This window comes from Natrix helvetica (assembly GCF_964273705.1).
Source record: "Natrix helvetica genome assembly, chromosome: 1".
In the NCBI taxonomy this organism is placed as follows: domain Eukaryota; kingdom Metazoa; phylum Chordata; class Lepidosauria; order Squamata; family Natricidae; genus Natrix; species Natrix helvetica.
The window spans coordinates 47,000,927-47,026,903 of NC_138548.1; the positions used below are offsets into that span (position 1 = coordinate 47,000,927).

The 25,977-nt window shown below is 41.6% G+C and overlaps 1 protein-coding gene across 1 annotated transcript in view; it reads left to right on the plus strand.

The window, feature by feature from the left end:
• LOC309386186 (cation channel sperm-associated auxiliary subunit beta-like) overlaps positions 1-25,977 on the plus strand; it is an 80,142-nt gene that overhangs the window by 28,318 nt on the left and 25,847 nt on the right. The window contains exons 12-15 of the mRNA XM_081941292.1: positions 5,776-5,927; positions 7,152-7,288; positions 13,094-13,290; positions 15,142-15,468. Coding sequence (XP_081797418.1) covers positions 5,776-5,927; positions 7,152-7,288; positions 13,094-13,290; positions 15,142-15,468 — 813 coding nt within the window. The remainder of the gene's footprint in view (positions 1-5,775; positions 5,928-7,151; positions 7,289-13,093; positions 13,291-15,141; positions 15,469-25,977) is intronic.

A 25,977-nucleotide genomic window follows, 5' to 3' on the forward strand; every position in this document is an offset into this window, starting at 1 on the left:
CTGGGTGAGGGGTCCCTTCCAGTCGCCTTGAAAGAGGCGGTGGTGAGACCCTTGCTCAAGAAGCCTTCCCTGGACCCTACGGAGCTGGCCAATTATCGTCCTGTCTCCAACCTTCCCTTTCTGGCGAAGGTTGTAGAGAGTGTGGTGGCTTATCAGTTTCCACGACATCTGGAGGAAAATGATTATCTAGACCCGCACCAGTCCGGCTTCCGCCCTGGGCACAGCACGGAGACGGCCTTGGTCGCGTTGTTGGATGATCTCTGGAGGGCCAGAGATAGGGGTTGCTCCTCTATCCTGGTCCTATTAGACCTCTCGGCGGCTTTTGATACCATCGACCATGGTATCCTGTTGCGCCGACTGGAGGGGTTGGGGGTCGGGGGCACCGTTTTACGGTGGTTCGGCTCCTACCTTTCCGGCCGGACGCAACATGTGTTGACGGGGGAGCAGAGGTCGACTCTGAGCCCCCTTATCTGTGGGGTGCCACAGGGGTCGGTCCTCTCGCCGCTCCTGTTCAACACATACATGAAGCCCCTGGGTGAGATTATCCGTGGTTTCGGGGTGGGATACCACCTGTACGCTGATGATACTCAGCTGTACATCTCCACCCCGAACCACCCCAACGAGGCCATCGAAGTGATGTCCCGGTGTGTGGAAGCCGTACAGGTCTGGATGGATGACAACCGACTCAAGCTCAACTCCTCCAAGACGGAGTGGCTGTGGGTTCCGGCCCCCCGGTTCAACCAGTTAATTCCATCTCTGGCCATCGGGGGCGTGCAACTTGCCCCGGTGGAGCGGGCGCGCAATTTGGGCGTCCTCCTTGATGCCCGGCTGTCCATGGATGACCATGTGACAGCCGTGGCAAGGGGGGCGTTCCACCAGGTTCGCCTGGTGCGCCAATTGCGCCCCCTATTGGACCGGGATGCCCTGCGCACAGTCACTCATGCGCTGGTGACGTCTCGCCTGGACTACTGTAACGCTCTCTACATGGGGCTTCCCTTGAAATGCACTCGTAGACTACAGTTGGTCCAGAACGCGGCCGCGCGGGTAATTATGGGGAGTACAAGTTACTCCCATGTGACACCTTTCCTGCGCGAGCTGCACTGGCTCCCTGTGGTCTACCGGGTGCGTTTCAAGGTCTTGATAACGATCTTTAAAGCGCTCCATGGCTCAGGACCTAGCTACTTGCGGGATCGTATCCTGCCCCATACATCCCTGCGACCAATTCGCTCGCACTCCTCCAGGTGCCGTCCACCAGACAATGTCGGCGGGGGCGGCGTCTAGGAGTAGAGCCTTCTCTGTTGCGGGCCCAGCCCTGTGGAATGACCTTCCCCCGGATATTAGGACTACCTGTGACCTCCGCGCCTTCCGGATTAAGCTCAAGACCCACCTATTTCAAGTAGCTGGCCTGGCTCAATCATAGTTCGTTCACACTGCTCCTGACGGGTTTTTTAATTTTGTGACTTTGGGAATTTTATTAGGGGATTTTAAATTGTGTTTTAACTGTTTTTATTCATCTTCCTTCCTCCTCTATGTATATGCATTCGTTTATTTTGTTTGTGTATTTTCCATATTGTTCTTATGTGTTTTGTTGTACGCCGCCCCGAGTCCTTCGGGAGAGGGTGCGGCTAAGAAATAAATTTTATTATTATTATTATTATTATTTCTATTAAACTAGACATACCCAGTTCCTGCCACCGTTCTTCATATGTGTTAGTCTCCAGTCCCCTAATCATCTTTGTTGCTCTTCTCTGCATTCTTTCTAGAGTCTCCACATCTTTTCTACATCGTGGTGACCAAAACTGAATGCAGTATTCCAAGTGTGGCCTTACCAACGCATTATAAAGTGGTATTAACACTTCACATGATCTTGATTCTATCCCTCTGTTGATGCCGCCTAGAGCTGTGTTGGCTTTTTTGGCAGCTGCTGCACACTGCTGGCTCATATTTAAATGGTTGTCCACTAGGACTCCAAGATCCCTTTCACAGTTACTACTACTGAGCAAGGTACCATCTATACTGTACCTGTGCATTTCGTTTTTGTTGCCTAAATGTAGAACCTTACTCTTTTCACCATTGAATTTCATTTTGTTAGATAGTGCCCAATGTTCAAGTTTGTCAAGATCCTTCTGTATCTTTAGCCTATCTTCTGGAGTGTTGGCTATTCCTGCAAGCTTGGTGTCATCTGCAAATTTGATGAGTTCCCCATTTATTCCCTCATCCAAATCATTGATGGAGATGTTGAAGAGTACTAGGCCCAAAACAAAGCCTTGGGGTACTCCACTGCATACCTCCCTCTATGTAGATGCAGTTCCATTGAGAACTACACGTTGAGTGCGGTTGGTCAGCCAGTTATGAATCCATCTGGTGGTGATGCTGTCCAACCCACATTCTTCTACTTTATCTAGTAGTAGGTTATGGTCTACCTTATCAAATGCCTTGAAGTCCAAGTAGACTATATCGACGGCATTCCTCTGGTCCATTAATTTTGTCACTTTGTCAAAGAATGCAATAAGATTAGTCTGGCATGATCTGTTTTTGACAAACCCATGTTGGCTTTTGGCTATTACTTTGTTGTTTCTAGGTGTTCGCTAATTCATTGCTTGATTATCTTTTCCAGAATCTTTCCTGGTATTGAGGTCAGGCTGATAGGTCTGAGGTTTCCTGAATCTGTTTTTTTGCCTTTTTTGAAGATGGAAACCACATCAGCTCTTTTCCAGTCCTCTGGTAGTTCCCTGGTGCTCCAGGATCTTTGAAAGATATAGTTCAATGGTTCTGAGATCTTGTCTGGCAGTTCCTTCAGAACCCTGGGGTGTAATCCATCCGGTCCTGGTGATTTGAACTTGTCTAGGGTAGACAGGTGCTCACTTACCATTTTCTTCCCTATTTCAATTTGTGTTCCTAATCTGACTTTTGTGGTGCTGTTTTTGATAGGTTTGACTGTTTTATCCATTTGTGTAAAGACAGATGCAAAACATGAGTTAAATAGTTCTGCTTTCTCCCTGTTGCTTGTCACCTTCTTGACACTTTCTCCCAGCAATGGGCCAATTGTTTCCTTAACTCTTTTCTTCTTTTTAACATGTTGGAAGAAGCTTTTTTTGTTATTTTTTACTTTTGTGGCAAGCCTTTCTTCATTGTGAGTCTTAGCTTTCCTCACTTCATCTTTACATGCTTGGGCTATTTGCTGATATTCTGCCTTAGTTATGTCCCCCCCCCCTTTCCACTTTTTGTACTTATCTTTTTTGTCTTTCAATTTGTCAGAGAGTTCTTTATGCAGCCATGCTGGTTTCTTTTGCGAGCTGTTATTTTTCTTCTTCATTGGTATTGTGCTAGTGTGGGCTTTTGTAATCTCATTTTTCAAATTTTCCAAAGCTTCTTGAGTTGTTTTCCCCTTGAAGATTCTCATCCAAGGAATTTTTCCCAAGCTCTCTCTAAGTTTATTGAAATTAGCTTTCTTAAAGTCCAAGACTCTGGTTTTACTTTATTCTACTATTTGTGTTTGCATAATGTTGAATTCCAATATTGCATGGTCACTTGCCCCCAGGGTGCCTGTGGTTTCAACACCTTCTATCATTTCCTCTCTGTTAGTGAGAATTAAATCCAATATGGCTGATCCCCTTGTTCCCTTCTCTACTTTTTGGAAAACAAAGTTGTCTGCTAAGTTTGTTAAAATCCCCCACTACTATTGTGGTGTGCTTCCTACATACCTTAGTTAGCTGACTAGCAAACAGTTCATCTACTTCCTCTGCTTTGTTGGGTGGCCTGTAGTATAGACCTATGGCAATGTCATTCCCCCCCCAACCTTTAATATTGACCCAAATGCATTCAAGATAGTTCTCATCATTGTTGTGATCTATTTCTGTAGATAGGTAATTATTTCTTATATATAGTTCAACTTCACCTCCTCTTTTATTTGGTCTATTTCTTTTAAATAATTTAAATCCTTCTAGCTATATGTTTCATTTGTTGGTTTCATCCCACCAAGTTTCTGTAATGGCAACAATATAGTATCTGCCCACTTTTACTTGAATTTCTAATTCGCCCTGTTTATTCCTCATACTCTGTGCATTGGTGTATAGACATTTGAGTCCATTTTGATTGACCCTGTGTTTACTGTCTACATAACCTGTGTTGTGCCTGACTGCCCCTATTTTCTTGCCACTTGTTTGATTCATGCACAGGGTATGGCACTCACTATTAAATGCTTGGTTTTGCTTGACAGCGGGAGTGTTAATCTTACCCGCACAAACATCTGTGTTACATGCACTGATAACCCTATGAATTTTAGATTGCTGGGGACAGAAATGTTCTGTATCAATTAATTCTGTCCCCTCTGTTCAGTTTAAATGTTTATCCAGAAAATCTGTGAATTTAATGCCAAGTAACTCAGTCCCTTTCTTGGATGGGTACAAACCATCTCTTTTGTACAGTTTTTCATTGGACCAGCTGCAGACATCATGACTAATAAAACCAAAGCCTTCTCTTTTACACTACTCCTTTAGCCACACATTAAACTCTGCTACACACTGGCCCTTTTCTTTTTGTTCCTTATATATTGGTAAAACCTCTGAAAAGATAAGCTTACAACCTACACTACTAAGTTCATACCCCAAGCTCTGGAAATCATTCTTCACAGAAAGTACATCTTTTGGGGACAGATCATTTGTGCCAAGATGTGTAATAGTATCAACATCACAGTCCTTACTTGCTTATTCTTGACTATCTTAAGAATATGCCTCTGTCTCTGCTGGCAGTAGCACCTGGCAGACACCTGCCCTCTTTTGAAACCTCCATATCCTTTTCTAAATTTACATCCCTTATGATTGAATCACCAACCAGAAGGTGACTTCTCTTTTTGCATACCTTGCTCTTCTGTATGATGACTCAAATAAGCAGGGGGACAGATGGATCCCCTGCTTATTTGAGTCATCATTATCACAATTACCTTGAGCTGTCTCTTTAGTGTCCCCATTAGGGGCAGCAAGGGCACTATATCTGTTATGCTGGGTCACAGCAAAAGCTTTGTGTTTATGGTTCACAGCTCTCACCCTGCCAGATCCCATGGTTGTCCAGACTGCTCTTCTCCTGTGGTATCTTTGCAGTAGGGGGGGGGCAGATAGCGTGGCATGTCCGTAGAGTGGAATGGCCAAATTGGACACCTAATTTCTGCTTGGAGAGCACAGATTAGGGATTCTACATAGGTAATCTGTCTATGTAGACTAGTAATTTGTTTACAAAGGGGACAATATCCAAATTTGAAAAGAGTACTGTGAAAGACAGGTGCAAGATAGCTATTACACTGAATTAAAGCGGTCATTTTGAAATAAATAAAATCACAATTTCAAACGCACTAATCCAGAATGTATTATTGCTATTTTGGTTCAAATGAAATGGAGTTAAAAGGCCACTACCTGCTCCTCTTTTTCTCTCTCCTTCCCCCCACCACCTTCCAGCCAGCAGCTCCAATCACCAGCCACAGGAAAGTTCAAACAAAATGGAGTTAAAAGGACACTACCTGCTCCTCTTTTTCTCTCTCCTCCCCCCCCCCCACCTTCCAGACAGCAGCTCCAATCACTAGCCACAGGAAAGTTCAAATGAAACTGAGCATGCCTGGCTGTAGAATTCTGGGAGTTGAAGTCCACAAGTCTAAAAAAATTTGAAACCCACCACTGGGTCAGTGCCTCACCAGCCATAAACCTCACCGCATGTCACTGGTGTGAAGTCATAGAGTTTATGATAATAACATAAGATACGCACACATATTTTTTTTCTCTGTAGGAGTACTTGCATATACCTTTCTTACAACAATGCCACCTGGTGCTTTCAGCATGTACTATGATCATCTGGGAAATTTAAATCATATAACTTTTGATAACATAACTGAAGATGGTTTGGGGGTTTCTGCGGTGGATATCAGCACTTTAATGAAGGTTTGACTTTTACATTTATTTGATGTGCTACTAAAGATGATTTATAAAATATTACGGTAGTGTAAAGATTATTCAGTTTGATTGTATGAAATGCATATTTACTTTCTTTGTAAAGATATTATAGCTACAGTAATTTATTGTATGACCAGCTGGTAAGGCAAAGCTATGACAAAACATTGAAAGAATTAGAGATTTCTTAGAAACTAATAAGAGTTTTAGAAATTACTGGCTTTTATTGAATCATATCCATTTCTTAAGTATTGTCAGCAACTATTAGATTTGTAGTTGTAACTGTAACACATAACATATAAGTTTAAGATCTAAACTCCCTTAGAATTCTTCTTATGCCTGAATATGAAACATCAAACATGACTTTAGAAGAACACTGGAATGGTCACAACCTGCAAAGATTCCATTTGTCTGCTCAGATACAGAACTGAGCAGCATATTAGCCAGTACATGTAGTTCTTTTTTCCCCCAAGGTTTCTATTTTTTATTGCACATTTTTACATATTTTATGAACAATGTTGTCCGGATCTTTTCTTTTACATCCTCTCATATACATAATCCATTTTACATCATATCTCTGTTTCCAATTTCAGCCATATTATTCTCTTTCCATATTTTTTATTTTAAACCTATTTTCTTCTTAGTACATAAACAACATCACTAATTCCCCTTAATTTCTAATCTCTTACAATAACATCAACTCCATCACTAAATATGTTTCTCAAATTCCCCATTGCACTCTTTAACATTTTATCTTTGTTTCTTAATTTAAATTATCTTCAAAGTTAAACTAAATTGCCATTTCACATTTCATCTGTTGGTCTGTTTTGGTGTGAGTGGCATACATTATCAAAATCATTTTTTTATGTAAAGACCATGTTGCTTTGATTCATGTTCCAGTGTTGGATATTTTTATAGTGTGTCAGAAGACACATAAAAGTAAGTTGAATAAAGTGACAATGAATTACTTGAATCTGCATGGCAAAACAAGAAGAGACAGGATCAAGGATCAATTGGTTGTGAATAAATAGAAATTGAATATGGACTGAATATAAGAAAGAGTGGTCTATATGTTGCCTGGAGACATGAATGTTCGTGCATTTTGGTGTATACATTGTGCCATATTGTTGATCAAGAACCCTTTAGATTTTTTTCCTAAAATAGTTAAAAATCTATTTGAAAAAATTAAATAATTACTTCTTCACTTTATTTCAGGAGACTGACTTAGGTTTTGATGGTCCTTTATCTCCACATTATGTTACTGAAGAGCAAATGCTGTTTTTTCACCACGGGCCACCAAATACTATGCCAACGTTCTCCAACTTACAAAGCGGAAAGCGCTTAGATTACGAGTAAATACCAATAGTATATAAATTACATCAGGTTTTTAAAAATTACTCTGGTATTATGAATTTTGAAACATTGTCTAATGTTTAAGAAAAATAAATAGCACTCTTTCTTAAAATACAGATTTAAGGGACAGAACTTGTAATATGAATATGACTTGTAATATTTCTTCCAAATGAAATCACATTTGTCAGCATCTGAAATTAAATTATTCCAGTAATGCAGAATTGAGATTATACAAGACCCCCTTAACATTTCTTTTTGATTAGAGTATAGAGACCTGATTTGCACACCATGGTAAAGTATAATATGATTTGTTTGGTTTGGGTTCAGCATGCTATATGAACCCAGCCATTGTGGTTTGGGAATCATACGTAGCTGGAGAATTGGCATAACAGTAGCAATTTTTTACAGGCTACTAGAGGTGTAGAGTGGACAGGGCTGACATTTTCAGCTATTCTTGATGCCAGGAGGGACTTGTCATCTCTTATTTTAAAAAGAAGACAATGAAATACTGTATCACTTAAAATGCTAAAGTATCATTAGATCTCAGAGATGTGATCCTGAGGGGCTTTTGAGTCTCATATTGTAGAACAAAAGTCATAGACTTCGCATCCCTTAATGCTAGGTGCAAATATCTGCAGCTTTAAAAAAATATTAAAATAAATCTAATGCAGAAACCAGTTTTGGGAATTTCATTTTAGCATTTTACATTGTCACTACTGTTGGGCCTTGGTAACTGTTTAACAGAAATATGCATGTACTGAAATACAATAATAAAGCTTAATAAAAATGTCAACTTACATCTTTTGGGTTTCAGCCTTGCTGGATTTGTGATTTTAGGGTTTGTTCCCTTCTTCTTTTGTTAATAGTTCTAGGCACCAACAGTATTTTTTTTATTTCTGTGACAAAATTTTCTAGTGTGGGACTTGAAAAGATTAAAACTAAACTCTGGATAGATGTTGGAAAAGTTCAAAACAATTGGGAACTGGGGATTTGCTAACAACTGCAGAAAGTATTCTAATAAAAGTAGATTAATTAATGCTTAATGCTGAAAACCTTCTCATTTCAAAAGATAATTTATTTATTTATTTATTCTTCGCATTTCTAAACCGCCCCCTCTCCCAAAAAGGGACTCGGGGCGGTGTACAGTCCACACAACAAATAACAGATAAAATACAAATATAAATATAAATATAAATATACGTATATATGTGGAGGAGGTTAAAATTAAGAGTACTGTACAGAAGAATAAATATGGCTCTAAAAGCCCTAGAATCAATTAAAATTAAAATATTAAAACATTACCCTTAAAATTACCCTTAAAATAACCAGTTGAGAGTATGCTTCCAGGAGTTCATAGTTGTAACATTTATAATTATGCCAGGCCAGCTAATCGGAACAGGTGAGTCTTCATTTTTTGTCGGAAGGAGCGGAAGTCCAAGGTGGTTCTAATGTCGGGGGGGAGGTCATTCCAGAGGGTTGGGCCCATCACAGAGAAGGCTCTATCCTTGGCGCCGCCCGCTGGCATTGCCTAGTGGACGGCACCTGGAGAAGGCCCTCCCTGTGAGAGCGGATTGGCCGCAGGGATGTATGTGGGAGGATGCGATCCCGCAAATAACTAGGTCCTGTGCCATGGAGCGCTTTAAAGATAGTAATCAGGACCTTGAAACGCACCCGAAAAACCACAGGTAGCCAGTGCAGCTCGCGCAGGAGCGGTGTTACGTGGGAGTATCTAGACCTCCCCATGATAACCCGCGCGGCCGCGTTCTGGACTAGCACCACTCTCTGGGCGCGTCCCAAGGGAAGCCCCATGTAGAGAGCATTACAGTAGTCTAGGCGAGACGTCACCAGTGCATGAGTGACTGTTGCGTAGGGCATCCCGGTCCAGTAGGGGGCGCAATTGGCGCACCAGGTGAACCTGGTGGAACGCCCCCTAGCCACGGCTGCCACATGGTCATCCATTGACAGCCGGGCATCTAGGAGGACGCCCAAATTGCGCGCCCGTTCCACAGGGGGCAGTAACTCGTCCCCTATGGCCAGCGATGGGGTCAGCTGGCTGAACCGAGGTGCCGGAAGCCACAGCCACTCAGTCTTGGAGGGGTTGAGTTTGAGTCTGTTGTCCCCCATCCAGACCCCGATGGCTTCCAAACACCGGGACATCACTGCGACAGCCTCGTTGGGGTGGTTTGGGGTTGAAATGTACAGCTGTGTATCATCAGCGTACAGATGGTATTCAACCCCAAAACCACGGATGATCTCGCCCAGCGGCTTCACATATGCATTGAACAGAAGGGGCGAGAGGACCGACCCCTGCGGCACCCCACAAGAGAGTGGCCTCGAGGTCGATCTCTGCCCCCCTGTCAACACATATTGCATCCGGCCGGAGAGGTAAGAGTCGAACCACCGTAACACGGTGCCTCCGACTCCCATCCCCTCCAGCCGGCGCAGAAGGATACCATGGTCGATGGTATCAAAAGCCGCTGAGAGATCTAATAGGACCAGGATAGAGGAACAACCTCTATCTCTGGCCCTCCAGAGATCATCAACCAACGCGACCAAGGCTGTCTCCGTGCTGTGCCCGGGTCGGAAGCCGGACTGGCATGGGTCTAGATAATCGGATTCATCGAGGTGACGTGGAAACTGCTGCGCCACCACATTCTCAACAACCTTCGCCAAAAAAGGGAGGTTGGAGACTGGACGATAATTAGCTAGCTCCATTGGGTCGAGTGAAGGCCTCTTGAGTAAGGGCCTCACCACCGCCTCTTTCAAGACAGTAGGTAAGGATCCCTCACCCAACGAGGCGTTCACCAGGCCCAGAAGCCAGCCTCGTGTCACCTCCCAGGATGCCAGTACCAGCCAGGAGGGACACGGGTCCAATGAACATGTGGTGGGTCGCAGCCTTCCACGCAACCTGTCTAAATCCTCGGGGGCAACAGAGTCAAATTCCTCCCAGAGTGGACTCACAAGACTCACTGCTGACGGCCCGTCCAGACCACTGGAGGGGGCCCATCCGCTCCGGATCTGAGCGACTTTGTTCTGCAGATATTCTCCAAACTCCTCTGCTCTTCCCTGTAAGGGTGCCCCCCGCGTCTCTTGCACCAAGAGGGAGAGGGGGACCCTAAACAGGGCGGCAGGGCGGTTATCCGCAGACGCAATAAGAGCGGCACAATGTCTACGTTTGGCCGCTCTCAATGCCACAAGGTAAGTCCGTAAATAGGCTCTTACCTGTGTTCGGTCAGACTCGGAGTGTGAGGACCTCCACCTGCTTTCTAGACGTCTCCTCTGGTGCTTCATCACCCTCAGCTCCTCGGTATACCAAGGAGCCCGGGTGGGTCACTGCCGTAGGAGAGGTCGCAAAGGCGCAACCCGGTCCAAGGCCCCAGCCGTCGCCCTATTCCAGGCGGCCACTAGGTCCTCTGACCGAGCGCGGGTCAGGGCTACAGGTAGTGGCCCAAGCTCCGACTGGAACCTAACTGGTTCCATCAGGTGCTTGGGGCGGTACCAGCTTGGACAAACTGGTTCCGCCTCCTCGCGGTGGGGGGTAGCGCCAGGGAAATCTAGCCGGAGACAAGAGTGATCTGACCATGACAGGGGAGTAATGTCTAAGTCCCCTATTCCCAGATCACTCGTCCACTGCTCAGATACAAAAACAAGGTCCAGTGTGTGGCCACCTTCATGTGTGGGAACCTGAATTAGTTGGGTCAGGCCCATGGCTGTCATGGAAGCCATGAACTCCCGAGCCACCTCAGATGCTGCTCCCGTCGACGGCAGGTTGAAATCCCCCATAACCAAAAGTTTGCGGATCTCCACCGTCGTCTCCGAGATCAGCTCGAGGAGCTCGGGCAGGGCTGCTGACGTATAGCGAGGAGCCAAGTATACAATCAGCAATGAGACTCCCATAAAGAAATAATATGTTTTCTGAGTCAGTTTCTCCATATCCATATGTTTTGTAAGAGGTTTCAGTACTTATAGAGTTATAATTAAATATAAAAGTTCAATTTATATTCATGTACTCTTAATTTTAACCTCCTCCACACATATACGTATATTTATAGTTCTATTTATATTTGTATTTTATCTGTTATTTATTGTGGACTGTACACCGCCCCGAGTCCCTTTTTGGGAGAGGGGGCAGTTTAGAAATACGAAGAATAAAATAAATAAATAAATAAATAAATAAATAAATAAATAAATAAATAAATAAATAAATAAATAAATAAATAAATAAATAAATAAATAAATGTTACTTAAAGTAAGCAAATTCATGGAGAGTTTTCAAATCTATTCAAAATATGGAGTTTGACCCAGATATTAGAACCCTGCTGCTTAATAAAAAGTCCTGGAATAATATCAATCCAACTACCCATAAAATGGAAGAGAATACTGATGGCCACAATGTGTCTGCTACAATGACTTTGAAAAGGAAAGGTATTATGACTCTTAGTAAATCCTTAATAAGATCATCATCTGAACATCTTATAGAGGAAACTTTAAATCAAAACTCTTTCAGACAATTTCCTGGGGAAGAACAAGTTGATATTCTTTGGAGGCTAGAAGCTGTAAAACAAACCATGTTAGAGCTTCATACTGACCTACAGTAGTTCCTTTCAAAGTTCTACCCTCCGCTAATAGTCAAGATTCAGAATTATAAGATACATACAATCCTCTGTTAATTCTTAAAATTTATTGATAAAATGTTACCTTGTGACATGTCAGTGACAAATAATTTCAAACTTATCTTCCCCTTCCTTAAGTTTTGTCCCTTATCTTATAAACTGTAGAATTTAGGAGGAAAAACAAGCCCACAAATCCTATGAGGCAGTGGTGGAGTCCAATTTTTTTTACTAGTGGCTTGGTGGCCATTGTATGGTTTGGTGGGCATGGCTTAGTGGGGATGACAGGGGAACATTATTATAAAATCTTCCCCCTCTCACTCCAGGGGAAGGTTACTGCAAAATCCCCATTCCCTCCCGATCAGCTGGAACTCGGGAGGCAGAGAATAGATGGGGATTGGGCCAGTTAGAGGTGGTATTTACCAGTTAAAAGTACTCAAAATTTTCACCACCGGTTCTCCAGAACTGGTCAAAACCTGCTGAATACCACCTCTGCAATGAAAAGTATGGAGATGCCCTTAAACTTGACATCCTGCTGAACTCCACTAAACCGCAATGAACAGAGAATGAGTTTATTTATCATGGTGCTTGTTCGAGAGTTTTTAATCTGAATATTAAAAATCAAGATCACCTTCTCTTATAATATATAGAATCAAGGATGAGTTATTTCCTCGAATGGGAACCCCTTAGAACTGCGATGGCGAACCTATGGCACGTGTGCCACAGGTGGCACACAGTGCCGTCTCTGTGCACACGTGAGCCATTGTCCCAGTTCAGCTCTGCCGCGCATGCGCATGTACCTCCCAGCAGCCAGCTGATTGTTGGGTGTCTGCCATGCATGCATGGGGGCGGGGCATGCATGGGGGCCATAAAAATGAGGGTGGGGCAAGTGCAGTGGCCCACACATTCATGCATGTGGGGCATGTGAGGGGTGCTGCACATTGCATTTTTGGGGTTCAGGCATGTGCACGTGCATTCATGTGCCTGCGCGCGTGCTTTGGGCACTCAGTCCAGAAAAGGTTAGCCATCCCTGCCTTAGAAGACAGGTGTTAACAGCAGAAACACATGCCACCTCAAAGCAGAAAACAGGACCAAGCCTAGAAGGTTTCTGAGAGAAAAAGCTATAATTGTGGTAGATATAGAATGCAATTGGACAAAGCTATCAAGATAATAATATTTACTTTTTTTTTAAAGGCCAGGAGGATCAGGTATAATTAACACAATCTTCACACGTGCAAATCCTGAAGGAACTGTAACATCTGTCTTGGTAGATGTTCTGGAGGATTTTCCTGTTGAATCTGTAACTGACAGCCCTTGTACAGCAAATACTTTAACCATTCTACCTCCTAATTCTACTTCTGAATTATATCAACTTAAACTTACTACTGCAGGTATGTCAATCGTTCGATAATGAAGAACTTTTGGTTCTGAATTTCCTTAGGTGAGTCCTGCTTCTGTACCCTTCAGTATTTCTCTTAAATATCAGCATTTTCTAAATTCTGAACAGCTATACTTGTTAATGCCTTAAGTGTACTACTGTGGTATCTGAAATTCTTTGGAAATCCTATAAGAACAAGAAAAAATTGTTATGCCTAGAATGTTAAAAGCCATATTTTTTGTTATACAAAATGAATGGTATTCCATTTCAGCTGGATACCATGGGTCAAGTTCCAACTTAGCAAATCTCTTGAAAACATTGTAAAATTCCAAATTATGGTTTCTCAAACATACATTCAATGTTTCCTCAACCTGGTCAGGGAGCTAAATCCTATAAAGGTGTTTATTATGGTGAGACTTTTGAACTATCAAGACTGAAATTTCCCAGAACCCAGGAAAAAATAACAAGCAGCAAATGGCAGATCGTCCTGATCAATTCCCTATTCTCCATAAAGCCCAACCCCTCCTTTAGGTAGGAGCTCTCTCTTGATTTCTTCTTTTTCATGCTATTACATTGTCTGTTGCAACCATCTTCTAGTCCGCTTGACGTTCAATCACTTCACTCCACGGGGTCCAAAAGTTCATTTAGCAGGACTGGGTCTGTTCTGTTTGCATTCAGACTGCTTCCAGCAGTCTCAAGTCAAAAAGAGCTCCACTCCAACCATCACTTCTCCTGTGAAATATTTCTCCACATTCCTATGCACCTGTATATTTCTCCACATTCCTGTATATTTCTCCACATTCCTATGCACACTTTGACTCCTGATTGTCTCCTGATGGATTTATAGGTTACACAACTGGACCACGGACCTCAACTGGCTCCTCAGATGTGTGCCCTTTCCCTGTACCATTTCTTTACATTGCGTTCTCTTCCAAGGGATTATCAGCTAGCATTTACCTCCTCCTGGCTCCCCCGTTGTCTGCCTCCTTCATCAGCCATTCTTTTATTCATATATCTTTGCATTTCTGAGTCTGAAAAATTGATTTTTGTTGAATTAAAACTTTATTTCCAGTGGCTATAGTCCTTTTCAGACACATTTTTAGATAAACAAAACATGGTTTCCCGCACTTCAGAAGGAGACACAGATGCTATGCTAATAAGGCTAATTATCATCTTTATTAAATGGCTGATAATGAAGCCTAAAAAATCCAGGTAATATTGACACTTGGAATGCTTTTGTCACTTTGGGCTACAGTGTTTTAGTTGGTTGTGGGCTATCCTCAATAGCTCATTGGTTTCTTTGCAGAGAATCATCCATTCAACTAGGCTAATGTTTGTTTGTTCGTTTGTTTATGTCCTACCACTTTTATTTTTAGAAGTAACTTGGGTCAGTTAACATATCCAACACACCTTATCACGTGTGCATTCTAAACTTTCTGCAGTATATCTTTGCCTTACCAGTACTGCTGAAGCACCATAGTGGTTAAGAACTTCACTTGGCATAAAGAATATTGTCAATTTGGAAGGCTTTATCTTGGTTTTCTTCCCCACATATTTGCCATTTTCTGCATCACCCGAGACAGAACCCTTTCATCCTCAGTTCCCAGAAAGCTGATTGTTGTGTTTGTTTTGTCATTCTAAAGAAGAATGACAAGCGGAATTAATCTGAGTGTGCTGTCATACATGGCTAGAAAACTATGGTGAAAATGTGTCTTTTATTGTTAATTAAGGTATAAAAATCTAAGGTTCCTTATACTAAGTGAAGCTGGCATAGGCCAGGAAATTATTTTTGAATAAATTAGTCTTATTCATTTTAATGTCAACTCATTTTAATGACAGCTCTCTGTGTGTAATTTTTTTTCAGGTACTAATGTATTTAAGGCAACTGATGTTGAAAAGACAGTGGTGATTCCAGGCACTAGCAGTTTCTTTATCACTGAGGTTGTGGATGATCTTAACGCTTTAGGAATGGCCACTTTGCCTGAAAAAATGCTTCTAAACCACAGTTTTCCACCTGATGAGTGGTTTCTGTATGACTTTGGCACAACAAATGGCAGAAAATGGAAAATTGTAGTTGACGAATGTAGATATGTAGTACAACAGTTTGATGATCTACCACTCCATGCCATTAAATACCTGGATCTTGGAGGAAAATTGCATTTTTCATTCAGAGTAACTCCAGTTAATACTGGTAAGAACCACTGGAATCATGCATGTATCTTTCTCTCTTTTTTAACTCTCAATGTGTTATAAATATATGTACAATAGGTTTTTACAGCAGGAAAATATTAATTTAAGTTAAATGTATGTTTTTAGTAACCTCAGTGCAAATATTCACTGCTATTCATGGGTAGGCAGCACTGCCTTTTTTATCTTTAAAATGTTCAAAATAGAAATATCAAGCTCTGAAATGCATAATTCATTTATCTGCTTCTCAATCTGTAGAGAAGGCTGAAAAATGTCATCCCTGGCCCCCACTACAACCTTCTGAAGCAAAATTTCTTAGATGGTGATTGACTCTATACTGGGAAAAAATACTATCCTTGCCTAATTAATCATTAATTGCCTTTCAAGCTCTTATCAATTTTAATGTAAAATTATAATAATAAAATTATTAGCATAGGTAACTAGAATCAAAAAGATTTAAATAAGACAATACTGGCAGTTCTCATTTATTGACCACAATTGGGGCAGGCAATTGGGTTGTTAAAGAAAAAAGTTTTTAACTAAAGCTGTGATTGTGTTTGTGATCTTACTTCAGCTTTCCTTTGTTTTACAGGCCTATGAAGGGCATAAATTTGAGATTGCTTGTAAAATATGTATCATTGTAATTGTGAACAATTGCTACAAAAACCACTCACTAAATGAAGACTAGTACTTTTTAAAAAATGAAAGAGATGGGCTGGCATTGTAGTTTCCATAGACAACATTAAACCATCACCTAGCTGTGATAGATCTCTGTAAAGCACAATGCATCTTTCCAATCCTTTCCATTTAATGACTCTTATTTTTTTATGATATGGTATAAAATAATAGAGTTGTAAGGGATCTCAAAGGTCTTCTAGTCCAACAAGAGACCATATACCCCTACTCAAACAAGAGACCCTAAACCATTTTGGACAAATGGCTGTCTAATCTCTTAAAAATCTCTAGTGATCCACAACTTTTAAAGGCAAGCAGTTCCACTGGTTAATTGTTCTCACTGTCAGGAAATTTCTCCTTAGTTGTAGCTTAGATCTACCTTGATTAGCTTCCATCCATTGCTTCTTGTCCTGTCTTCTGGTGCTTTGGAAAAGAAGCTTGGGAATTTTTGAAAAATGAGATTACAAAAGCCCAGTCTAACACAATTCCAATGAAGAAGAAAAATAACTGCTCTCGAAGGAAACCAGCATGCCTCCACAAAGAGCTCTCTGATAAACTGAGCACAAAAAAGATAGGTACATAACTAAGGCAGAATATCCTGAGGCTGCAAAGATGAAGTCAGGAAAGCTAAATGAAGTAAGGCTTGTGACAAAAGAAATACACTCTACAAAAAAAAAATTCTTTTAAAATGTAAAAAACAAGAAAAAAGTTGAGGAAACTATTGGTCCATTAATGGGAGAAAATGGCAAGAAATTTGTTTTATTTATTTTATTATTTAGTTTGTCAAACATGTATGAGGTAACAGGTATAAGTATAAACATGGACATGAGCACATGTAATGAGTACAAATAAATGGGGACAGTAGGACAGAGACAGCTGGTGGCTTATCCATGCCCCCTTCAGACCTCTTAGGAATGGGGTGAGGTCCACGGTAGACAGTTTAATGTTAAAGCTAAGGTGTTAGGGTTCTAAATACCATGCAGAAATAAATCATTGTCCAAGGCAAAACATCCTTAATGGTGCAATTTATTCCACAGGCATGTTAGTACAGCTATGGAAATTTCAACTCTGGAAGTACATTCTCTAAGTTCAACCAGTTGAAAGTTCATGATCTCTCCCCACACCCACAAATCCATCACATGTTCCAATCATCATCTTCCACGCTGGCATGTACACCCATCTTCTTCCGGCCAGGTGTCGATGTGCGGAGACAAAAGATGACCTTGGCTTCTACAAAAGAATGTCAACAATCCATTCTACAATCCTACTCCTTTCTATTCCCCCCTCCCAACTACTACACTAATGAAACAGCATAGAAAATTATAAGAAAGTGTGGCAGGCCAAAGATCCTAAAAAGAATATAATTACAGGCCTGACAGGCGGCCTCTCCTCAAAAGAAAAACGTTTCCTGCAAAGAGAATAACATAAAAGTTAACATAACAAAATTAACCACCTCTTCTCCACCCAGGGGAACCCCTTGACTTCTCGGGAAACTTCCCATTGAATTGCTTTACTAACTTCTCCACTTTCGGGTTCCCACTGTTTACCCAATTAGCTTCAGACCAAGGGTAACCCTTCCAATGCACTAAGTACTGTAAGCAACCCCTATTCAGCCTGAAATCTACAATTTTTTCCACCTCAGATTGTGTTTCCCCTTCCATCACTACAGGAGGAGATTGAGCTTGGGTGGATGCTCTTCTGTTAGACCCAATTACTGGTTTCAACAAGCTACAATGAAATTCTGGGTCAATTTCCCCTAGACTTCTGGGTAGACTGAGTTGAACTGTAACTGAGTTAACTATCTTCACTATTGGGAATGGACCTAGAAATTTTGGACCCAATTCCTTGCTAAGCATTTCTAATCTTATGTATTTGGTAGATACAAAAACATTGTCCCCCACATGGTAGGGGTTTATGAGTGAGCGACTTTGATCATCTTGCTTCTGGTAGGCTTCTGCTGCAACTGCTAGAGCCTTCTTCGTATTCTCCCATCCTTTCTTTAGCATGTCCATCCATTCACTCAAAGACATGAAAGAAGGAGGTTCTCTAGGCAACTCAGGCATGGCAACAACTCCCATGCCACTGGTAATCTGGAAACCCGCTAATCCTCTGCTGCTGTGGACCGCATCATTGTACGCCACTTCGGCGAAGGGTAGCAAGTCCGACCAGTTGTCTCGCTGATAGTCCACAAAACACCGGATGTATCGTTCCACCACCGCATTGGCTCCCTCTGCTGCGCCGTTCATGCTGGAATGAACCTCTGAGCTCAGTTCTTGTGTGGACCCAATAGATCTCAGGACCTCTCTCCAGAACTTGGCAGTGAACTGGATTTCGTGGTCTGAAATGATCCTCTTGGGTACTCCATGCAGGCGATAAATGTGTTTCACAAACATTTTCGCTAATTCGTTTGCGGATGGCAATCCTGAGCAAGCAATGAAGTGTGCCTGCTTAGAAAACAAATCAATAACAGTCCAAATTACTTTATGCCCACTGCTGTCTGGGAGTTCCATGATGTAGTCCATTGCGACCTCTTCCCATTGCCGTTTCGGGCTCTCTGCTGCAGGTGCTGTAGGTTCTGGGCTCTTGGATCCATTCAACCACGGCTGGCCTTGTTCCTCCTCCGAGGCCTCCCCCTTGGTAGGACTCTTCGTCACCTGAAGTTGAGGGTCCTCTTCCAGAGGTTGGTTGGGCATTTCCCCCTCCGAGGCCTCCCCCTTGGTAGGACTCTTCGCCACCTGAAGTTGGGGATCCTCTTCCAGAGGTCGTTTAGGCTTTTCCCCCTCCGAGGCCTCCCCCTTAGTTGGACTCTTTGTCACCTTAAGTTGGGGATCCTCCTCCGGAGATTGTCTGCCCTTTTCCTCTTCCGAGGCCTCCCCCTTGGTAGGACACTTCCTCACCTTAAGTTGGGGATCCTCTTCCAGAGGTTGTTGGCCCAGATGACTCTTCTGTGGTGGCATCTGGGACCCTCTCTTTACCGCCGTGGTGGTTGGTGCGCACGTTTGTGGCATTGGGGCTGGACCCAAACACTCTGACTCTCTGTGGCCAAGTTGACAACAATGGTGGCATTTAATTGGCCCCCACGAGGAATGGAACCTAGTTACATCTCTAAACTTAGGAACCATTTCATCACACTGCCTTGCTCTCCAACTTGCAGCTGCCCCCTTGGTAAACCCTTCTTCCATGGTGGAGATTGCTTCTCTGTAGGAAGGTGGAGTAAGAACCTTTTGGGGCATTGCAGATGCACCTTGTCCCGCTTCCCATCTTGCAGGCCTGGCTTTGGTAATCCCTTCTTCCATGTTGGTGATTGCTACTCTGTAGGAAGGTGGGGTAAGAACCACTTGGGGCCTTACAGGCGCACAATTTCCCACCATCCATCCCGCAGGCCTCCCTTTGATAATACCTTCTTCCATGGAGATTTCTTCTCTGTAGGAAGGTCTGGTAAGAACCTTTTGGGGCCTTGCAGGGGAGACTGGAACCGGTGGGGAGGTCAATCCCTCGGTTGGCCACTGCCCAGCTTTCTGCCATGGTGCCATCTGCTGAGGGAGGGCAGGTGCCCACTGGCATCCCTCCCATCCATGACCTGGGGTTAAGACCCATCCCGGGGTTGCCTGCTTCACAGGTTGCAGCTCAACCAATGATGGCTGGCTAGGGGGTTTTACGTGCCAAGGACCCTCCTGCTGGCTTGGAGGAGTTATGGGCCAAGTAGGTGCCCTTTGCTGGCTTGGATGAGTTATGGGCCAAGTAGGTGCCCTCTGCTGGCTTGGAGCATTTCCCCATGCTGATGGCAAAGGAGTTTGTAAGTAGCATCTTTTCCATCCAAGTCCTGGGAGGAAAGCCCAATTTACTGCCCAATTTGCTTCATTTACTGGTTGCAGCCCCATTTGTGGTGGCTTGCAAGTGACAGATGCTGGAAAAATTCCTTCTTCCTGCCTCCTTTGAAATTCCCATTTTGAAAGGGAATCTCTCTCCCATCTAGTTGCAGGGTGATATGCCATTTCATTTATTGCCGTCTGGAAGGAGCCCAAACCTCCGTTCTAAGGGTGTTTTTTTTTTTTCCAATCTTGCTTCTAAGCTGGGGGGGAAGGAGGGGGAGCATGCACTCACAATTTTGCTGAAGAAGTCCGTCTGAGATTTCCTTCGTCTTGTCGCGTCTCCTCCTGCATTCCTCCAGATGCAATTAAACTGGAAACAGCATTCCATTGCCTTTGAAGTTCCGTACTCCTCTTCTTATCACCAAAAGCTTCTCATTAATTCTTAGGCTGATATTTACGCTGTCCCGGTCAGCATTGGGGATGCCGAGACCCACATCACCAGATCTTCCATCACCAGCCCTTCCCCCTTGATAGGGGGAGGGAGCTAGTGAAATATTTTTAAAGTAGAGAGTTGAAATAATGTTAGGGTTCTAAATACCATGCAGAAATAAATCATTGTCCAAGGCAAAACATCCTTAATGGTGCAATTTATTCCACAGGCATGTTAGTACAGCTATGGAAATTTCAACTCTGGAAGTACATTCTCTAAGTTCAACCAGTTGAAAGTTCATGATCTCTCCCCACACCCACAAATCCATCACATGTTCCAATCATCATCTTCCACGCTGGCATGTACACCCATCTTCTTCCGGCCAGGTGTCGATGTGCGGAGACAAAAGATGACCTTGGCTTCTACAAAAGAATGTCAACAATCCATTCTACAATCCTACTCCTTTCTATTCCCCCCTCCCAACTACTACACTAATGAAACAGCATAGAAAATTATAAGAAAGTGTGGCAGGCCAAAGATCCTAAAAAGAATATAATTACAGGCCTGACATAAGGTTGAATTTGAATTTATTGAATTTATAGACCGCCCCCTCTCCCCGTTAAAGGAAGTAACAACAGAGTCAGGTAGAGCATTCCAGGCATTGACCCCTCTATTGTGAAATTATATTTTCTGCAATCGAGTTTGGAGCAGATTACCTTGAGTTTATCTCTATTGTTTGCCCGTGTATTATTGCAGTTGAAGTTGAATTAGTCGTTGATAGGTAAGACGTTGTAGCAGACAATTTTGTGTACTATGCTTAGGTCAGACCATAGGCGACATAATTAAAGGTTGCCTAAGCCCAAAATTTCAAGCCTGGTGGCATAAGATATTCTATTGTGACCAGAGGAGTGGAGTACTCTTCTCATGAAATACCTCTGGACCCGCACAATTGTATTAATGTCCGATACACAGTGTGGATTCCAAGCAGAAGAGCTATGTTTGAAGATTGGTCTGGCAAAGGTTTTGTATGACCTAATTAGCAGTACAATATTACTGGAGGAAAAAGCTCCACAAAATTAGGTTAACAACTCTTAATGCCTTTTTGGCAATGCAGTTATAGTGAACTCTGGGGCTTAGATCGTTTGAGATGAGTACTCCTAGGTATGCAACATGTTGATATGCAACATGGAGAACTGCTTAATTCATTTTTTTGCATCTGTCTTTACACAAAAGGAAAAAACAGTCCAACCTATCAAAAACAGTACTATAAAACACAGATTAGGAATACAAATTAAAATAGGCCAAAAAATGGTAAAAGAACACCTGTCTACCTCAGATGAGTTCAAATCACTAGGACCAGATGGATTACAACCCAAGGTCCTGAAGGAGCTGTCAGATTTGATCTAAGAACCACTGAACTATATCTTCAAAGATCTTGGAGCACTGGGGAACTACCAGAGGACTGGAATAGAGCTGATGTAGCTCCATTTTCAAAAAAAGAAAAAAATGGATCCAGCAAACTACAGACCTATCAGCCTTACATCAATACTTGGGAAGTTCTGGAAAAGATAATCAATGAATCTGCAAACACCAAGAGCAGTGGTTCTTAACCTTTGGGGGTCGAACGACTCTTTCACAGGGGTCCCCTAAGACCATCGGAAAACACGTATTTTAGAAAAAATACAGAAAACATAAAATAATTTTATGGTTGAGGGTCACCACAACTTGAGGAACTGTATTAAAGGGTCGCAGCATTAGGAAGATTGAGACCCACTGACCTAGAGGCAAACAAAGTCATAACCAAAAGCCAACATGAGTTTGTCAAAATCTGATCATGCCAGTCAAAACTTATTGCATACTTTCACAAAGTGACAAAATCAATGGACCAGCAAAATGCTTTGGGTATACTATAGTTTACTTGGACTTCAGTAAGGCATTTGATAAAGTAGACCACAACCTACTACTTAATAAGGTAGAAAAATATGGGTTAGATAGCATCACCATCAGATGGATTCATAACTGACTGACCAACTGCACTCAATGTGTAGTCCTCAACATGACTGCATCTACATGGAGGGAAGTATGCAATGGGGTACCACAAGACTCTGTCTTAAGCCCAATACTCTTCAACATCTTCATCAATGATTTAGATGAGGGGATAGATAGGGAACTCATCAAATTTGCAGATGACATCAAGCTGGCAGGAACAGTCAACATCCCGGGAGATAGGCTTAAGATACAGAAGGATCTTGACAGAATTGAACATTGGACCCTATCTAACAGAATGAAGTCCAATTGTAAAAAAAAAAAAAAGTAAGATTCTACATTTAGGCAAGAAAAACCAAAAGCACAGGTTTAGTATAGGTGGTACCTGGCTCAATAGTAGTAATTATGAGAGTAATTTTGGAGTCCTAGTGGACAATCACTTAAATATGAACCACCAGTGTGCTACAGCTGCCAGAAAAGCCAACACAGTCCTAGGCTACATCAGCAGAAGGATAGAATCAATTTCACATGAAGTGTTAATATTACTTTATAATGCCTTTGTAAGACCACACTTGGAATATTATATCCAGTTTTGGTCACCACAATATAAATATGTATATATATTATTGAAATGCTAGAAGAGGGCAGGGAACAGCAGTAAAGAAGAATTGGAGACTGGAGGCTAAAACATACAAAAATGGTTGCAGGAATTGGATATGTCTAGTTTAATTAAAAGAATGAGTAGGGGATGACATGATAGCAGTGTTCCAATATCTAAGGGGCTGCCACAGAGAAGAGGGAGTTAACCTATTCTCCAAAGCACCTGAAGGCATGGATAGAAACTAATCAAGGAGAGAAGCAATCTAGAACTAAAGAGAAAATTCCTGACAGAACAATTAATCAGTAGAACAACTTGCCTCCAGAAGTTATGAATGCTCCAACACTGGAAGGTTTTAAGAAGAGATTGGTCTGAAATGGTATAGTGTTTTCTGAATGAGAGGGGGTTGGATTAGAAGACCCCCAAGGTCCTTTCCAACTCTATTCTGTTATTCTTTATGGCAGCTTCTCAAATATTGGAATACTGCTATCATGCCACCACTAGTCCTTCTTTTCACTAGACTAGACATAACCAGTTTCTGCAACCATTCTTCATATGTTTTACCCTCTAATCAAGTGTGGTCTTACTAAGGCGTTATAAAACAGTACTAACAACTTCACATGATCGTGAGTCTATTCCTCTGTTGATGCAGCCTAGGCATTGCCACACTGCCACACCGCTGGCTCATATTTTAATGGTTGTCTAGAAGGAGTCCTAGATCACTCGCAGTTGCTTCTATTGAGGATCCACCTATTCTATTCCTTTTTTTAAAAGTTTTATTGCAATTCCCCCCCTCCCCATCATATATACTTTATGGGCGGAGTGTTGACTGGGTCACGATTTATACATCTCATTTATAACCAAAATTTCAGTATATTCTAATCTCCCACTTTCATCAATATTCATCTCTTTTATATAATCTTTTATCTTTTCCCATTAATTCATTTAAGCTTACTTATCATTACTAAACACCTAATCTTTGCATATTAATCATTTTTCACCATAGTTTTACTATACCAACTTCAATCATATTATTCTCTTTACATATTTATTTATCTTTTCTTATTCAATTTTCATACATAGTTAACATCACTATATGCCCTATATTTCATCTTTTTTACAGTTTTTTCCAGATATTTCTTCTTCTCAAAAAATATCTCATCAATTTCCCTTTCCCAATCATTGATATTTTTAAATCCCCCACATTGTTTAAATTACATTCAAAATTAATAGTATTATCAAATTAACTACTTTCACATCCCCATTCACCAATTGGACTTTTTAGCCACACCAGATGCTGCATTAGGAGCACGATACCATAGTCTTTTGAGACTGAAGGATGCCAACATCCCCATCTACTGATCTAACTCTTTATATATTTCTACTAATATTTACCCTATAATTGTACTTCTCTTCTGTTAACATTTTCTTCCTTAACCATCATCTCTTGCTCTTTTGAGGACCCCATTTTAAGTGATTTTTTGATCTGCCTTTTATCCCGCTGTCTTGAGGTTCTATTTCTCTTGTCTTTATTTTTATGTGCTTTCTCTTCTGTGTCCTTTTTATCCCTTTTTGTTTTATTTTTTGCACCTCCCACACCAAGACTTTCATTTGTCTCTGCAAAATATGTCCCTTTTTGCCTTTTAGCTGCTTCCTTTTCTTTTTTTGAGGAGGGCTTTCTCCTTTTCCTCTCTACTCTTTCTACCTTTCTATAGGTTCTGTGGCATTGTCTAGTTGATTTTTATTTTATACTTCTTCCTCTTCTAAATTTTTAGCTTCTTGTATTTCATTTACATCCCCCCCCTTCAAATTCTCCCTCTATTTTCTTTTATGTATGTTTAAACACATTTTCTGTTTCTTTATTACCTATCAAAGAGTCACTTGCTTCTTTTAACATCAAAAGTATTTCTCCATATATCTGAAACTCCATTTTAGAACAATATAACAATCTTTTAAAACTTCCCCAAATATCTCTCTTCATAGTTAGTCCAAATTTAAAGTCTATTTAATTTCCTTGTTTTTCTTCTTTTCTTCAGTTATTGTCTTCTCTTCAAAAGTAGAGTGCTATGCTATATTAATATATCTAATAGTAACCCAATTCTAAAAATAAACAAATCCAGTTAACAATTAGTTTTCTTCAAAGAGAGCAAAGAAAAGGACAAAAGAGAAACACAAGCACTTCTTAAATTTTCTCACAATGTCCAAATTATCTTCTTCTTTATAGCCAAGGTAAAATCTTCCAGCTCTTGTTTTATCTGTTTTGTTCTTAGCACATATTCTGCTCACCAAAACTGCTAAACTTTGTAGCACATTTTTTGTCCAATAGATGGCACTCTGAATTTCTATTCCATATGACTTACTAGTTAATCAAAATATTCAGGGAGTTTAAAATAAACATAAAAATTCTATTTTCTCCTGAAAATTATTGTTGTTTTTTAATGCTTTGGTTTTCCCTCGCTTCCCAATTGCACGAATTCTTCTTGGGCTTTTTATTTTGTAGTCTCAGCGTTTTCTGTTTTTTCCACAAGTGCAAAATAGCCACTATTCCAAGCTCTGGAATTAATTTAAGACCATCGATTTCAAATTTCCAAAAATTTTCTTTACTTGAGAATTGGCAGTTATTTCACCCAGCTCTGTCCAAACACCGCTCCAGCACGATTCTTAGTTCAGTTGCCCCAGCTTCAAGACAACCATCGGAAAATGACTGCCACCCCTGCCACTGATCGGGAGAGGTTGTTTCTGTCCTGATGAGGAATTTCTAGTTCCTTGCCATCCATGAAACGCCTCTCCTTTCTTCACCATCCCTGCAAGATGGCTATGGCCCGAAGGCCTCCCAACACTGTGAAATCAACCAGAAGTTCCACCTATTCTATTCCTGTACTGTACATCTTTGATTTTTCTTACCATTGTATTTTTTTTTAATTTTTAGGTGTTTCACTCCCTTTTTGCAATCAATTGAAAAATAGTCACCAACCTAAATATCTCTCACCTAAGGCACTTTCCCAGAGGACT